Raw genomic sequence first — 19,215 nt, 5'->3', positions numbered from 1 at the left:
GTCTGCCGGTCCGAACACCCTCTTTCAGATCCTTTCCCTCCTTGACAAACTTCTGAGCCTTGAACACAGTAGTCCTGGATAATCCAGTTTCCTTGATTATCTCCTTGACAGACCTACCGGCGTGGAGGAGAGTGGCAACCATATGACGTTTGGCCTCGTCATTCATCGTAAACGACATTGTTTGATGCGAGTAAAAAAACAAAAACAAAGCCAAATAATTTACCAAGTTACTTATGCTAGATTTTTTGATTTCCGGTCACGGAACCTCGAGATATAAGCGTTTAAAAACTAGTCTGCGTATTTATGCAAATACGGGTATATATTTAAATGGACAAAGGTAAACATAAAAGTAAAGCTTTTATTTCCAAATGTTAAAAATTTCTTTGGCACCAGGCTCACCCTACCATATTTATGTAGATCTATGCATATGAATTTTTTTAGCATGTATTCGTTTTAAAATAATATAATATACAAAAATATAATAAAAACACTTTTTGATGAAAAATGTTTTTTGTCTTTTTTTGTGGTTGGGAACTAACTATTATTCATTTATTTCACTATAAAATAGTGACAGAAAAAATAAATCTCGAATATTTTTTATTTCCATTATTATAATGGAAATCAATTTTAATTTTTTATGAATTTCATTTATTTTATTTTTTTAAGCAAATAAAAGTAAATATTCTTATGAAATTTGAAAAGAAACAAATATTATAAAAAAGGTTGATTTGGTCTTAAACCTATTTGAGTTTACTGGGATCATATGAATCCGCCCGGTGCCTTTACAATTAAATCGATACCCGATCAAATTAAGCCTCCTAAGTTATTTGAAAAGAAAAAGTACTTCAATACAGAGTGTTTAGATCAAAATGGTCAATTTTTGAAAAATCTTTAAATTGTCATTGAGGCCTGAACTTTAGGCGGATTTATTTTAAAATTGCTTTGAATTGTATATATGAATATTTAAACAGAACTTATTTGATGTATCAGTATCTTGAATCTATCAAATCCTGTATTCATTTCAGAAAGGCGTTGACAAAGTAGCATGATGTTCATTGTCTCCTTGATGGAGGCGATCAGAGATTCCTAGATGGTATGAGAAGCTCACTTTGTTTTAGATAAATCATATCTTCATATTAAGATCCGGACTGTTTTGGAGCATATTTCTGTTGCACTGAAGTACTAGCAGTTCTCAGTCAGCCACTTCAGTGGTGTGCCCTAGAAAAGACGAGATGCTGAATCTTGTTTCTAGAGCTAAGGCCGATTTACAGCAATTTGATGGATCCAAGGGAGCACAATTACTTCCATCACTTTCAAATGTAATACTTTTTTATATCTAGAGCAGCTGTCGCCATGATGCCCGAAACCTTTGTAAAGTTTTGTTAATACCTCATATATTTCTGCCGACAAAAAAAAGAGATACCATCAGACAGCGGGATCATAACAAAATCGCCACTGCATGCAAGCACTGATTTGATGTTAACGCCCTGTATTTAATATATATTCTTCAAAGTTTATCAATAGAAATTAATAAAAGCATTTTTTAATTAAATCTTCCGGAGTTGGTATCCATTTTTGTACAAAATTAAAGATGTCTTTCAAAGACATCAGTGCTATTTTTTTACAAATTAACTAAATTGTTTTTAAAATATTTTTTTGTATTTATTTTAGGCATATTGATAAATAATATTAATTGAATAATTGGTAATTAAAAATGTATTGACCTATTGTGGTCATATCAATACGGGGATTTTCTTTGCCAAAAATGACCGTTTTCGTAGTAAAATATTTCCCTCAAACATATATATTATCAAAGTTAAAAATCTCATTCAAAAATCTATAAAAAATATTTGTCAGCTTACATATAGACAAAAAAATTGTGGATATGGAATGTACAGTTCCTATGATGAGTCATTTAAAACCATCTCAGAATTCAAAACACTCTTGTTGTCATATTAGTACATACATATATTCTATTATTTACACTTTGGTATGTGAGTGTTTATTTTGCACGGAAAACTCTCTTAGATAGATATCACATACAAAATTTTGTGTCCATGTTAAATGTCCCGTTTGATCACTATATGCTGTTTCAGATTATTTGCATTGAAAATCATTTTCCACTTTATCTTAATCCATCCACACATTAACACTTGTAGTAGTTGCAATCGGAACAGGGTTTTTTTTCCTCAAGGATGTTAACATTATTCTTTCATATAACAAAACAGGTATAACAGCTAGCAGCTACTCTTATAAAACGTCATGACAGCTATGCTACTCTCCTCCCAAATATTTTACAAACTTTCAGAAGGACCACGATAAATTTTGGAATATTTTTTTTCTTCATACCTGCCAGTCATATTTTCTATAACTATATCGAGACTAAAAGTCAAAAAGGTGTAAAGAGTGTGAGGATACATAATTCAAAAATCTTTTTTTTAAAAGTAATTATTAATATCCATTTGTAGGATACTTGATACTTGAGAAGGAGACATGATACAGGATAGGAAAAGACATGTTGCAACAGGAGAAAACATGTAAAAACAGTCATTTGTTATATTCAAACATTTATTTTACTTTTTATTACAGTTTTTCCGCATAGAGCAAATACTTATAATTACATATATACGATTAGCAGATAAAACATGAACTTACACAAAAAGCAAAACATATTTAAACATAATATATATCTATATATAATAAAAAATTGGGTGTAACAATAGTGTATAGTCCATAGTGTTAGGAATCTGAATAATTGATGTGAACTGAATATTGAAACTAATAATATATTACAAGCATGTTAATAACATGAACAAAACGCTAGACTATGACATTTAAGGAAATAAAATCAAAATCTCATGCTTTATAATAGAAATATATCTCAACAAACACTTACCTAAAATCTTTACTTTTTGTATCCAAAATTTCAATGTTGCAATTATCTATAACTGTAAGAATTAGTCAAACTTTGTTTTATGTTGATTAGATAAACAAAAGGAGTCATTCAAACGTATAAGAATCCTGTTACTCCCCAAACTTTAATTATAAAACCAAAATTTAAGTAAGGATACTTTAACTATAAAAAGACTGGGGTGGAGTATTCAAAGTCTGTTACAATTGAACACTCTGTATCGAGTACATTTATCATCATTGAGTGGGTCTTCCATTTTGATAAAATTGTCTCCTTAATATTTGAAGACTATGTGATTATTCTTTTACAATCTGGTTCAACCGTTTTTTGGGCTTGGGTATAAACAAACTTTTCAAATATTTCGTCACCTTTTCTTTTCTGAAGTATGATAAAGAAAATGCATCTTTTGGAAAGCAGGAGGTAGAGGAAACAATTTAAAGAGGGTTTTCCTAGTTATTGTCGAGCTTGGAGAAGAAGATCAAATCGATGGATCACCTCCAACGACTTCTCCATGGCATCAAGGACCTTCATGTAGGACGTAAAGGGGGATTTTTTTTAAATATCATTATAGAAGGATTTGTAAGCAACCTCTCGAGTCTGCATTTTATTATAAACCATGTATAATTATATAAGCTACAGCAAACACAATATAAAAAACTACATTATTATAAAAATATTCCGAATAAAATAAATTACTTTCACTTATACAAAAGTCAAAAATAATTGTGTCTTTTGTCACAACCATTAGCATTATACTTATAGATGATACTTCTGTAGAACAAGAGGAGAATGGCAAAACTGATCTAATAGATATACTAAAGTAAGAAATTTTTTATGATACACTGTATATTGTATAAGTAGACAATGGAAAAATAAAATGAATTAATGATATAGGTAGGGAATAGAACCTTTGGCATTTAAAATATCATTAGTACAATCAAAAATATTAAATGATATTTAAACATACATATAAATATACCGTTCAATGTCAAAAGAGTTAAATTTACTTTACTTAGTAGAGTTTGATCGCCTAATTCCCAAATACGGTCTTAGTTTGTCTCCATCAACATCAGGGCTTCGGAAAAAGATCATAAGTATTTAGTATTTTTCCCTATTAGTCAAAATCAAAGCTTTTTTAAGCCCTTTGTGTTCAAGATAAAGATTGATGATACAAAAAGATTTCAAAGCCTAATTTTAAAAGATAATAAAACTCCTTTTTTTAATAAGTAACATTTGTTTAGAGCATAAACATAAACTTTTTTATTCAGATCTTTGTACATGCAGGAAGAATTCATTGAGAAAGTGTAAAAATATTTCATTTGATAACTAAAATTTCGAAATTGATATTTAAAATTAAACCTAATTCAAAAACGCTCTATATCGTTGTCAATTTGAAATAAAACCATTGCAGTCCTTTTTAAATTGATCTTAGAAATCACAATAAAACATCTATTGTGAATACCCTTACCTTTTTCATAATTAAGTAAATTAAAAATGAATTGTACATAGTATTAATAAAATTTGCTCAGGCTTATTGAGTATTTTTACTGCAAACAAGCCTATATAAATATGTACATAGAATATTTTCATAATGCATTTAGCAAATATCATTTTTGTATCATTAATATAAAAATAATCCTACATTATATAACTTTCTCTTTTTAGAAACATGATATTTAAATTTATGAAGATAAAAATGTCCCGTTTTTAGGTGTATACCTTAGGGTTGGTACGGTAGAAGGTTGTATTTTGCTTTGGTTTGGTACAATCCTTACAGCTTGGACGTTTTAACCCTCTATGCTGTACGTATATAAATCATCACATAATAGATTGGGGAATTTTTTTTTTTGTATTTTTTGCTTTATTTCAATCCTTTATAAGAAGTGTTACAATTATCCAATTTCAGCCAAGTATGCCTGTTCTGTTCGGTAACTTATTGTTAACCAAATTTGTCCCCCCCCCTCCCCCCCTCCAAGAGCATTGTCAGTAATCATAGACAGATGGTCACTTTGGACAGGTCCGGGCTGTAGAGTGGATGCATATGAACTTCCCATCTGAGCTCCCGGAGCTTCTGGCGTGACGTCAACATGTTTACAGCCTGAGATTGACGTAATGAATTTCAATTATTGTCAAATTCACAAATGCTGGCCGCTTTTGTTCGATCTCCACCTTCAAACAGTCGTCTTTTGCACAGTAGAGCGTTTGGGCATAGGGGAGCTGCTCATAGTATAATATTCTCTGACCCTCCCTCCAAACACGCAGCATCACCTTCCTAGCAGTCAATGCTGGATTGGCCACGGCCTGGGTCGCAACGTTGGCTTTCGACAACGATATCTGCTGCTTGGCATTGGCGGACATAACTTTATCCATTTTTCTCACTAACCAGGATCAACTTCAGAAATGGATCATTTTTTTTTTTTTTGATTCAGCAGTGATTCGCAGATGGAAATTGTGTATGTGATTTTTTTTTTTTTTTTTGCATTAGTAAGTGTTGCATCCAAACATCGAGTTTATTTTTATATACAGCTTTCTGCAAATGGTTCAAAACGTTTTATGATCTTTGTTTAGGTTCTGGGTAATGTTACAACTTCTAATATGATGATCTATCTCGATATTTTCCATGACTTTATCGAGATTTACGACAACAGGAAACACAGAATTACTTTTCCCCCCGCCTAATATTACTACTTTTTTATCATTCTTTTTAGAATTATATATTATTTATAACATACATACTCATATATAAATGAAAAAGAGCAGTTGTATTCGTTTAATATTTCCTACAAAGTCAAAAATACCTATATTTTGCATTATAAATACTTAAGTTATAAAAAATAAATTTCTTTGTTGATAGTTACTTCGAAGTAATTGGTATTTTTAAAAAAATCCTTTTTGCATCATCGACGAAAAAATAGTAATAGATAGCGAACTTGACACGGAATTGAATATACCTCCCTCTGTTGCTTTAAATTTAAGTATATTTATGAATAAATTATTTGTATATAAAATTAACTATTTAAGAATAAAAAATATCGAAAAAACAAGAAAAGTTATTTATAAAAGAATTAACTATTTATTTTATAATTTTGACGTTGTTGCATAAGAAACTTCCTGAGATGAATGCTCTATAAATTATTGTTATACCAAAGTTGACCAATGAAATAGAGATTCAAAGACCTACTTGAAGCTGAAAAATCAATTACTCATAGGCCACCAAATTTCTTGGAGTTGTGTAGTCTTTTTGTAGATAATTTTAATTTTATTATTATTGGAAAAAAAAATCATAATCACAAATTATAAAATACCAGCTTGAAAAGGGATACCACGCCAAAAATGTATAGCTTTTGGTACAATATAAGTATTCAATTTCGTTGCCTTATCTCATATTCTTAAAGTAAAGGAATCAAAAACTTTACAGCATTACTCAATTGATATAAGATGTGATTTTCATACTTTTCGACACTTTCTTACCTATCCCTGATCTGAGCAGTTTTAATTTTTCGGTGGCCTTGAAAAAAGGTAATTCCTTTCGAAAAAGAAAAAAAACTTTAAAACTTCGAAAAAGACTTTAAACATCTGTTTTTTCTGCATTAATTTCAAGCTTAGAAAATATATTTTCAAGATTTGTGTCACATTTTTAATACATTTTAAAGTTTGAAGTTGAAGAAGATTAAGAACGAATGTCAAGTCATCTCCATGAAACAATCCATTTAAATCCAAAGTTGAAGATTTAAAATGAAAGATTTTGTCATTTTGATTAATGTCTTGTATTAAAAGCATCAAAATAACAAGTATTTTAGAAGAAGCGTCTCCTTGGGACACGCTTCTTTTGTTATAAAGGAAGTATTTTTGAGTTCCATATTGGAACCACATTCAAGTTTGGCATAGGATAGCGCCAACCATTCGAATAATATAGTCTCCAAAGCCCTTCCTGTAAAGGCTTTGGATTATATATTTGTGAAATAGGGTATCAAAAGTTTTACCGAAATCAATCACTACATTATCATTAAATTAGGGTTTGCATCGTAAAATCCACATTGTCCATTATTTTGCCTTTAACTAACCCTTACATTTTTTTTTTTTTTTAAATCTTATATATTGGAGAAGATTTTATATATTGCATTTTGTACTTTTGCAGGACCCAGGTGATCTAAATATCTAGGATCTTTACTGGGTTTGAAATTAAAACAATATATCTATCAGATGCAAAACTAAGAAAATAGCCGGTTGACATAACCATTTCATAAAAAAAGGACAATAGGAACAAATTGGTTTAATTATTGTTTATAAAATTTAAAAGTTAATCCATATGGACCAGGGGCTTTATTTAAATAAGCGTTATTGGCAATATGTGTTTTTATTCCTTCAACATCCAAATGACATTCAATTGTATTCGTTGTCTTCTACAGATAGATTAAGGGAGCTATAAATTTCACTAATAGTCATAGCAAAGCTATGCAATGTTAATTTCATATCTAGTGCATTTTTTCATTTTTTCATATTCAAAACAACCATATAGTCATAGCAAAGCTATGCAATGTTAATTTCATATCTAGTGCATTTTTTCATATTCAAAACAACCATACAGTTTCATCATAATCATATAATTTTCAGATATTTCACCATTTGCTTTAAATATTGATATATTTTTTTTATTCTATAGTATCGAATGGTCTATTGAAATCTGAATACTTGCAAAATTCAAAAATGAATTAAGGTTGAGAGATTGAAATTACTTCAAATTGGGATTATTAAAGCCTAAATAATTTGTTACAAAGCAAAACAATATTGAGCTCTCTAGCATATGTAAAAGTCGACAAAATAACCCTTGAATGTGATCAACGAATGTCCATTTGTCCAGTCGAAGCAATTGGGTGTCTCCAGGATCCCCTTCTACACTATCAGCAAGTCTTAAACGTTTGATATAAAGGAAGAGTTTTGTTAAAAAGCTCAAACTGGACCAAGAGGAGTTAAAGAAAACAGCCCATTTTAATCCCCTCAATTTTATGAAGGGTCATACAAGATATCTCGGGATTTCACACCAGACTGTGCAGAGAGCCATCAAAAAAGTGGGTGGAAAGTGCTTTCTGTAGGTGGAAAGACCACTTTTGACACCAACAATGAAAGAACCCCATGTCTTTCGTTGGAAGACTCTTTTGAATGAGTTTTGAATTAGTCTTTTGAGTTCCTTAGAACTCTTTTTTGACACTTTTGGCACCCTATATCCCTGATGTAAACACCCTGAACTAAATATTTTGTGTGCATGTCGAGGGAAAGGCCTAAAGTGTCTTTCATCCAAACACCGAGGTCCTCAAAGTACTGTCGACCAGCACTGGGACGCCATGACAAGGGACTACATCTGCACCAAGACTTTCACTGCCGCCTGGAAGCCATCATCCCCGCTAAAGGCGGCTATATTAATGATTAAGAGAGCTCGGACACACATGTTTTTATATTATTGATATTTTTTTTAGAAATTATATTCTTAATTAGCACTTCTTCATTACCAATGTTCTACAGAGTACTTAGACGACTAATTATTTGTAGTTTGTTTTTTTAACTCCAGCTTCAAGATATTTTTTTATAAGCATTTCTTCAAACTAAAAAAAAATCCCCTTGAATAGCATTTTAATTATTTTGTACGCAATACGTAATATTATTTTTTTTAAAAAGAACTTATCAGTCCAAACGTCACTATTTTCTTTGCTAATGACATAAATGTTAATGGGTAAAAATTAAAAAAAGCTCTTTATTACAACTGATATAAATAAAGTGCTATTCGAATTTGGGATGTTCGAAAATACGTTCAATCGTCCTGAAACATGGCATAGAATAGTCTTTGATGGTATCATATATTTCCCTTATACCTTCCCCCTCTCCTATCATTTTCTAACATCCCAATTTTTGATTCACCCTATTATACATACTCTTTGTTATTAATGGAGGTATTTGATTCACTGGAAATGTACCAACATTTGTCAAATACTAAGAATATGAAATAGAAGCTGCGTCATTTGCATTTCAACATTATTATTACACATACATTCAAGAATGCATGCATTGATATGTGCAGGGAAAAGAAGTAATAGATAGGCATATAGGCAACTAAGTATGTATGCAAATGTAACTATAGTTTATTTTCTATTATTATTTATGTTGCAAAATATTGAGATGAAATAGAATTATATTCCATATATTTTCCCTTCTTTTCTTTTTTGATACTCTATCAGAGTATTTTTAATTTTTAGCTCTTGGATAATGTTCTGGGACCATTGGGAAACTCCGAGATATTATGAAAATCTCCACAAATTTTATTCATTAATTCATTTATTTACATCAAAGTCAAGAAAATCAAGTGTACTTTTTCAAATATATCACAGGGTAAGTCCAGAACTTTTTCCTTATCACATCCTCACAAGGATCTTGTGTTACTGTGGGGACCTTTATTGGAAATTTGTTCACCATAAACCAAGGAAAATAGTCTTAAGAGTATATTCCGGCGGTTTGGAGGCAAGAACTTTTGTACTTTACATTTTAAGTGCATAAATTAATTATGAATCGTTTTGAAATAGATAGGATATTTTTATGATTTATCAATAGAAAATTAGATTTATTGTATCTCATAAAATTATCCTTTAGTGTTTTTTTATGAAGAAAAAAAAAGGGTGAACTGTTATATAAATCAGCTAACTTTTTTATCTTTAGCTATAATATAATTTTCACACATAACTATAAATTGAAGCCGTCTACATCTGCGATATTTAATTTATATTCTACAAGCATTTGCATATAATTTTTTAGTTCATTTTTGTACCCATTAAACAAAGGTACTTGATGATTAATAGTCCTCATGTGAGTTTTATTTATACAGATTCAATTTATTGGTATCCAGACCAATCTCTCCGCGCACGAAATCCTTTTTTTTCATATTCACTGCTAGTGTATATATATATATATAACATATAAAAAAATTATTTGAAACCTCGATACCTAATTCAAAAATTTGTTAATATCTTAGAAATAATCAATTTTGAGAATCAATGAGGTTGTGTGTATTATTTAACATAATAACTGTAATACTATAATTTTGGTTCTACAGTTGTATGTTTTATTACTTACAAAGAAAAAAAAAGAATCCAAGAAATTATAAGTAAAAACAAAGGGACGACTTTTGAACATAAAAGTGCATTGAATTCACAAAAACTACTTTTAAAAATGGATCAAAATACCAATAAATCTTAAACAAGGCATTATTTAAAATAAAATAAAAAAATTAAATATAATTATCTTCAGTATTTCAAGGCATACTGAAAAAATTGGCCGATAAAATGTAGATTTATTAAAGTTAGAAACATTTATATAAATATTGGGGTATGTAATCTCCCAGTTCACTTACAGAGGGTTAACTATATTTGCAATGTACCTTGAGAAAAAATTAACAAACTACTTAGCCGGTTATGTAAACTTTTTGTAATATTCTTAATTGCCTAAAGCATATAGGAAAAAAGTATATATCACAAAAATATTATCAGATAATTAGCTAAAATGAAAAAAGGCAACGATTATAATTAGACGAATGTCATCAACAATTTTGAAAGTGAAATAAATATTTAACTAGAAAGCCATTACCGAAAATTACACACTGCACACTAATATGTCTAACTCGTAGGTACTTAATTATTTATGTACCATTTAAGACATGCATACATTGTTTTTAAATAAATATGCAACGGCTTTTTAATTACTTTTAATATGAATAAAATCTTTTTTGCCATAAAAGATTACTCATTTACGATATTTTGTAAAAAAAAAAAGTATATATATAGGTTTATTAATCAGAGTCAAAAATATCCTTTTCAGATCAATAATTACAGTCATTAAAGACCGTGCGGTCGTTGTTTAACAACGAACTTGGAGTGCCTGCAAAAGTTTCACATCCACACGTTGGACGTTGTTTTGGCGGACAGCAAGAAGTGTCACCAATCAACGAATGACTTATTCTAAAATTGTTGAAAGGGCGTATTGTCCTTGTTGCGATCTGTGCCGTTCAAGACAATGTTCAGATAGGAAACTTCTTAAGCCTCGACAAGTCCTTTTTCTGGAAAGTGAGGAAGCGACTAGGTGTGATTAAGAATAAAAATAAAAGCGTGCTGATTACAAAATAAAGTAAGACTGCCAGTGGAATCAGGATTTCATTGAAAATCTGCAAAAAAAAAAAAAAAACAATGATGATGAGCCATACAAACAGATGAGTTCCACTTGCAGCGATCTCAACTGATAGAAAGAATCTGATCCGTAAGTGTGTGGCAGATGATTTGCAATACAAATGATACAAGATGACCTAGCACCCATTTAGTCCTCAGTCATGGTGTTCCAGTGCTAGCTGTCAGTGGCTTTGAGGGCCTCTGTGTTTGGATGAAGGACATTGAAGACCTTCCCTTGACCTGCACCCAAAAGGTTTAGTCGAAGGGGTTGCCATTAGGGGTGTAGGGTGGATGAAATTGTCAAGAAAGTGTTCAAAAGACTCATTCAAAAGATTCCTGTAACGGAGGAGAAGGGTTTATTTAATTGTTGCTATCAAAAGTGGCCTCTCCACCCTCAAAAGGCTCTTTTTACCCCCTTTTTTGATAGTTCTCTGGACAGACAGTCTGTTGTAATATCCCAAGATCTCTAGTATGGGCCCTCATGGACTCGAGGGGATGGGCCTGGGTAGTTTCGTTTTACTCATCCGTGCCCTTTTTAACAGAGCCTTTCTTCTTCTCCAACGTTTTGGAAATACTGACGGTGTATACCATGTACCATGAGATGCCAAACTGCTTGGAGTGCACGAATCGAAATTCGTTGATAATGTTCCAGTATTATTTTCTCGACTGGTACGTAAGCTATACAACTCAAGTTTGTTTTGTTTTGTTACTAATTGATTATGCTTTAATATACAACAACAATTTGAATTAATTTCAATCAATCAATCTTCATTGATTATTAAAAAAGTAAGGTTTAAAATTTCAAAGGACCACCCGGTATACAATATATATATTTTAATTTATTCACTTATCCAGAGAGTGAATCAAAATTTAAAGCGGTCACTCTTGTTTTGTTTTGTCCCGAATAGCCTATGAAAGTTTTAAAAACTGACAGTCAAAAGCAGGTTTATCAATGACCCTAAGTAGTAGCTATGTCATCAAATGGGGCACTGCTGGCCAGGGCTTGCGAGGACACACTTAAATCAAGTGATTGTTATATCAGGTTCGACAGATTAATTTTGTATTAGGTTATGTGTTGTTGAAAAATCTTTTTTAAATTGTTTAAAAGTATTATTTCTAAAAAAATATGCTTTAACAACTTTGATTGTTTTATAGCTGATGGTGTACATCATTTCTGTCTGCTTGAGAGACAATGAACATTTTTAATATTGAAAAAAAGTAGAACACTACGAAAATTTTAATTATGCATTAAAATTGATGGCATGATTTGGTAATGTTTTATTTTCTTTATCCTCAGTTTAAAAAGGTTTTTGACGCATCAAATCTAATAATATGTAAATACCTGTTATAACGCAAATATAGCCCGTGAACAAAAAAATATAGCTGAAATTAATGCTTCTCAAAATTGAGTGTGGACTACGATTGTATTCTTTGACGAATTATATATATGATTAAATCGTTATAACCAAAGTGTGACAAAATATTTATTTAAAGATAGTTTTATTGTGCCCAATGACGTTATTTATCTTATGAAGAGGTCTTGTCCACCATGAGATTCTGTCAAAATTAAGGCTACAATTAATATTATCTATGGATATCGTATTAATATTAAAACATTCTCCATAAATATTTTTTGGTTTGAAAAAACATATTTTTTTTATTAAGCATAAACATTCAAAATGTATTTATGAGACTCTGCCAATTTAAACAGCACATCTATAAATTATTAATTGTATCTTATACTTTAATTTAAGAATTATCAAAAAAATGTTATATTTACAGGTACAAATTTAATAGCTATTTTTTAAATAATTAACTTTCACAAAAAAAAAGAAATACAATCATTAATTTAAAAACTTATATTTATTAAAAAAATAAGATTAAAAGTTAAGCGAAAATAATTTCCTTTTTTCTTGATATCTTTTCAATTTGCACAATCCTTTTTTACGAGGCTCTTTTCCATTTTTGTAATCTCTTCTTGATGGATTTTACCAGAAATAACTACGTGGTATAAGAAAATCTATTGGTATGAGATACAAGAAATCCCAACATAAAATAGTTCATATATCTGGGGGACTATACGATCATGGTTTATACCATGCGGATACAGCTCTCGTTAAGCCAAAAGAGGATTTTTTGTGATCTACAGTGAATTTTTCAACCCCTTTATGTACATATGTGCACTAAGCCCTCCATTACTAAAAATATTTTATATAATTCAGTCTGCGTAAATTTTATTTGATTAAACATGATATGAACTAACTATGCAATACAACTGCTAATTCATGAAAATGTAAAATTCATTATATAAAATACTAAATGGCTTGTGGCCGTTACTTAGGCCCAGGAGGGAGAAGAAAATTGAGTATACAATATTATTTTTTCTTCCATTTTAGACTCGTTCGGTGCTGATAAACCATATAATTTAGGGTCTGTATACATGCATGACATTTCTTTTTGTGATAAGATTCTTTTATTTTTGTCAAAAAATTGCCAAATCGAAACTTGCAAAAAAAAATCCAAAAAACCATTTCGTACTAATTTTGAAAACTATAATTGAGTTTTGATGTTAATAATTTTATGTCCCAAATTCAAAGTTTTGTGGAATTTCTTTATACAAATTTACATTTGGTGAAAAACATTTCAAAATTATTCAAGAAGTGTCAAATTTAATAGTTAAAAATCAATTTTTATGATTTAAATATATAAGCAAACAAACCTCCAGATCGATTTCTAAGAACTTTACTTCATCTGCAAATGCAATTTTCTGTGCGAAAGTCTTTTCTTTTTTCTTTTTTTTTGTATCTGAAAAAACAAAAAAAAACTACAATTTTATAGTAATATCTTATTTAGACTTGAGACTAGAATGAACTTAAACTCCAACTTAGAATGACAACTTCAAAAATGACAAAATCTAATGGAATAAAAGAAAACTGATAAAGGTAAACCCAATGTGGGATAAAATAGTTTTTAGACTTTTTTATTTTCAATAAGTTTATAATTTTTTTTTTTTTTTCGTATAGTTCTTTTTTGAAAAACATTTAGTTCCAAAATTTATAAATTTAGATTTTTAGGAAAGAGTTGAGTATTTTTTAATACCGTCAATATTCCTGAAATTAAAGCTTTTTTGTAAAAATATTAATTGAGATTACTAAATTTAAAATAAAATGTATTTATAAAAAAAGAAATTCAAAATAATGTCAATTGAAGTTGATTATTAAAATTTAATTCATAACCCTTTTTTATTTGTTTAGCATATTGCAACCCAATTACATTTGAAAATTTGCACTAACGTATATTTCAAATTAAATTCAAATGAAGAATATAATTTTTCTTTTGATGTGCCGTGTTTTTTCTGTGCCTTCTTAAAAAATTAATCTCTTTGTGAAATAGTTAGTTATTTGACATATAAAAAAATTATAACTGAGGAATAAAGTTTCCGTTCTAAGGATGGATCCCTAACAGAGTTGGAACCCCTATTTGGCAGAATTGAGGGCCAAATTTTGGATCTGGATCCATGTGTTGGAGGAGGAGTAAATGAAGATTTTCAAAAGGATAATACAGATTTGAATGACGTTGCAGTTGAATACCTGTCAAAACGAAAAGAAAAGGTAAGCAAGGAATTTAGAATGACAACTTCAAAAAGGACAAAATCTAACGGAATTAATAGAAAACTGATAAAGGTGAACCCAATGTGGGATAAAATAGTTTTGGATTGTAAGTATATAACAAATAAAAGCTTGATTTGATGTGTTCCTAATATTCCAAATTAACTTAAAAATTTCAAAGTCCTTTGTCTTTTGGTACAAGAGATTAATCGATTGCAAAGCGGAGCAAGTTTTTTTAGCATCACATTTTAAGACAATGCAAATGTATTTACAATGTTTGAAAATGTAAAGGGGAGTGTAGAACGCAAAGACATTATATTCTTCACAATAAAAGGTCCTGAGAACGTGAGAGTTGCTCAATAGCCAATTTAAGTATGAATAAAAAATGAGGTGGAGGTAAATTTGACAATATAGACAGAAATTATGGTGGAATTGATCCAAAAAAGGAAAAGATAATTTTAATATCTCAAACTATAGGTCTATTACGTTGCTCAAAATGTCATGCAAAATTATCATAGGTATCCTCAGCATCCGACGTGATGTTACATTGGAAGTCAACATACCAATTCAGCAGAAAGGATTTATGGACAGAGGACGCAGAGGTCATTCCTCGTAACATAAGACCCCATGGATAACAACATCCAATATAAGAAAAAGGATGTTGTTTTCTTACTTATTTATTTCGAAAAGGCATTCGACTCCAATTTTCAGGAGCTTCTAATGAATCAACTCCAATTTGATTTAAACAATAGCAATTACAATAGAAAATTACAAGTCCAAATTATACGTACCTGGTCTACAAGGAGAATTTGATATATTAAGGGTTAGTAAACACAGAAAAGTGATTTCACCATCCTTGTTTATCATGGCAATAAATGTGCTATGGTATCGGATCTTGGAAGATAAAAGTGTTACAGGCACTGCAATCGATAGGGAAAAGGTTCTAAAGGCTCTCTTTTTCCATTATCTGCTCAGGTAATGAATAGTATATCCAAGGTCTATGAATAGAATATTCATTCTCTTAATAGAATTTTAGGGGGAATCCGGACTCTGAATAAACATAGAAAAGACTCACGTGATAACTCCATTGGAATCCGTGGTAAAAAAAAACTTCCTAGATATGATGATAAAACCTCATAGAACTATTTTAGGCATATATCTCCAAAAATGGTGATCTAAATAAAAAAAGATTACTGAAGATTTTAAAAGAAAACTGTAACTACCTCAACATTTTCCAACTAAACCTACCTGAAAGGATCATTGACAATGCGAATAAAACAAGAATGTTTGTGCTTCGATCTATTTATCTTGCTTGTCTTACTTGGGTCGTTTCAATCATTTTAGGAACAACAGGGAATGAATTTGCAGATTGCCTTCCGAAAAGTGGTACTGAGAGTTAACATTGTAAGTGTGTAGGAGTGTCAAAAACAACGCGACCGAAGAATATACATGACTTATTCTATTAAGTTTGGTGCAATAAATACAAAAAAGATCCAGTCATGAAACATGCAGATGTTATTCTAAAAGAACCGAAATTTAAGGCTATTAAACTTTGGCGAGAAATCATCAAAATAATGCTTCCAGCTTAAACAGGTAACGGGCCTTTTTTACATACCTCGGCATATTGAAGAACAGAAGTGCAACGTGCAATATGGGTTTTGAAGAGCCACAAAGTGCAGACCACCTCATGAATAGATGGCTCTCTCTCTCATACAGGGTGTCCACGATAAACTAGAACTACTTTAAACTTAATCCAGATCCATAATGTGGATATTCGGGGTTAAATCATACTAATATAAAAGGTTGCGTGATCAATACACTATAACTTCCACCACAATTGTTTTGACAACAAACAATAGTCATCATGGAACAAGCAAGGAGAGACGCCATCCTCGAATTGGCTCGCATGGGACGCAAGCCCTCTGCTATCTACAAGCTTCTTAACTACCCCAAGACCACGGTGTACCGGGTCTTCAATGCCTAGGAGTTTGAAGGGTAGGTCTGCTGCAAGGCCCACAACATGAGAAGTGACCGAATCCGCACTCCCCGCTTCCTTAAAGGCCTCTGGAAGTCCATCAAGGCTTCGCCGGGGACTTCCTCGTCCAGGTTGGCCAAGAACCGTAAAGTGAGCAAGCAGCTGGTCTCCGAGAATGTGAATGAGGACCTCGGGTGCAGGCCATACCGAATGCCCAAACAACACATCCTCACGGCATCCATGAAGGACACCAGGCTCACCAACTGTAAGCGTCAATGACCTAAAGAGCCATGGAGAAAGAATCATCTTCTTCTCCGACGAGAAGAACTGGACTGTCGATAGAAGCTACAACGTCATGAATGACAGGTGGCTGGCCCAGGAGAGAGAAGAGGTCCCTGCAGTCTTCACCACAAATTTCCCGGCCTCCGTGATGACCCCGGGTGTCATCTGCAGCACCAGTGAGGTGATACCTCCTTTCTTCTTCAATCTCAAGGAAAGGGTTAACGTGATAAGGTACTGCGAAGTCATGGAGGAGTTCGTCATCCCCTGGATGAAGGATACGGCCGCTGGGAGGGAGTTCATTTTCCAACAAGACTCCGTGCCCACAAACATCGCCATGATGACCACTAACCTCTTCAACTACCACGACATCACTTTCTGGGATCGCAACACCTGACCCTCCAACTCACCCGACCTCAATCCGTGTCATTACTACTGGTAGGGGAAGTTGGAGAGGGAGGTGTGCAAGGTCAACCAGAAGAGCATCGCGGCCCTGAAGGGGTCCATTACGAGGGAGTGGAATGCTGTCGATTCCGTGGAAGTCATCAGGGCATGCAAATCCTTTAGGGGCAGGATGGAGAAGATGGTGGCTGCTGAGGGAGGACATGTTGAATAAATTTATTGTTTAATATCATGTCTTTTCATATTCACAAATACACTCCAAATTCCATTTTTATCAAGCAGGTTGAATTTTAAGATAGTTCCAATTTATCGTGTACACCCTGTATAAGAGACTTCAAACAATCCAAAAAGAAGAAGAAATTTGTATTTTAAAATGTATGAAATGTACAATGATCAAAAAAACTATTGAATTTTTTTTCCCCTCCAATACGTTTTACAAAAACTGCTGTAGTAGAACATATACTTCTTTGTGTAGTCGTATGCATTGCCTTATGTTTGTATTGTTTTATGCGCATGTATATTTGAGCCCAAAACTATTTGTATCCTCAAAAACATGCCAAAAGACATAATTAAATATTCATGTTGTATCTAAAAACTCCTTTAGAGTGTCCTTAGTCCATCGAAAACTACTCTTAACTAAAAAAATATATAATAAGTTATTCTTTTTTCTGAATAAATTAGCAAAATATTCTTTTTGGCGTTCCATAAGTATTCATACCTAAAGAGAAAAATGACTTAATACTTTAACCCATGGACTCTGGCTTTCTTCAAACATTGAATAGGCTTTGGATAAGTCCTTGCCAAATTGTGGCAAAGACTGGGATAGATTTGGGACTACAGAATCTCCAAAGGTTATCGAGACTTGTTGGATGTATTCTCCACACTGCTTTTTGCAATGTTATACATAGATTCTCAATAGGGTTAAGGTCAGGATTTTGGGCTGGCCAGTCTATGACCCTTTGGGTGTTTGCTTTAGGTTATTGTCTTGCTAGAGCCACGAATGTCTTCCGAGATAAAGCATCTTTTATTATTGATGCAGATGCGTTTCAAGAATCTCGATGTAGTCTTCTTTTTCATGGTTTCATTCATTTTGTGAAGTTCTCCAGTTCCATTGGCAGCAAAACAAGCCAAGATCATATTGCTTCCACCACCATGTTTCAATGTTGGAATAGTATTTTGGGGTTGAAGGTATGGCCCCCGTCTGTCGTTGAATGTGCTGATACTGGCTGTGGCAGAACAACTCCACCTTTGTCTCATCTGACCACGGCGTATTGCGCAAAATGTTGAATTTTTTGTGTTTGTGGCAAACTTCAGCATGTGTTTTATGTGCCTACTCTTGAGTAGTGGAGTCTTTCTTGGCACAAAACCCCAGAACCCATTCTTGTGCAAAAATCTTTCCACGGTTGATTGTTCAACCAAAGTTCTTGTTGCTTTTTTGCTGTTTGGATTTAGAGTTGTTGTTGTTGGATTCAAAAGAACCTCTCGAACTGCATATCTCACTTGCGCTGAGCTCAGCTTGGACTTCCTACCATGTCGAGGATGATTAATGATATGGCCAGTTCTTTTGAATTTGGAGATGATCATTTGGAGAAAGGATTTTGACCAAATTATCATGACCTGGGCCAAGGAGTGCAGTGAGGACATCCACCATCTTGTAGTCAATTGCCATAATCGGGGTGACTACAAGCTGGCGGATGTACTCACTGCACTCCTTGGTCTAGGTCATTTTTAGTGTTGAATAAGACTGAGGCAATAATTTGGTTCATCACACTTTAATACACCAGAAGATAGTTCAAGGAAATTATAGATCTTTGGAGTACTTAATAAAAGTATCTT

The 19,215-nt window shown here is 32.1% G+C and overlaps 1 protein-coding gene across 1 annotated transcript; it reads right to left on the bottom strand.

The window, feature by feature from the left end:
* Positions 1–18,351: 18,351 nt before the first annotated feature.
* LOC121125596 (uncharacterized) lies at positions 18,352–18,963 on the bottom strand. Its single transcript, XM_040720785.1, has one exon. The coding sequence runs from the start codon at positions 18,961–18,963 to the stop codon at positions 18,352–18,354; it is 612 nt and encodes a 203-aa protein (XP_040576719.1).
* Between the last annotated feature and the right edge of the window lie 252 nt (positions 18,964–19,215).

The sequence above is a fragment of the Lepeophtheirus salmonis genome, chromosome 10 (genome assembly GCF_016086655.4).
Source record: "Lepeophtheirus salmonis chromosome 10, UVic_Lsal_1.4, whole genome shotgun sequence".
NCBI classification, from domain to species: Eukaryota; Metazoa; Arthropoda; class Copepoda; order Siphonostomatoida; family Caligidae; genus Lepeophtheirus; species Lepeophtheirus salmonis.
Note: the sequence above shows the minus strand (reverse complement) of the source record. Positions and strands in the feature narration are given on the sequence as shown.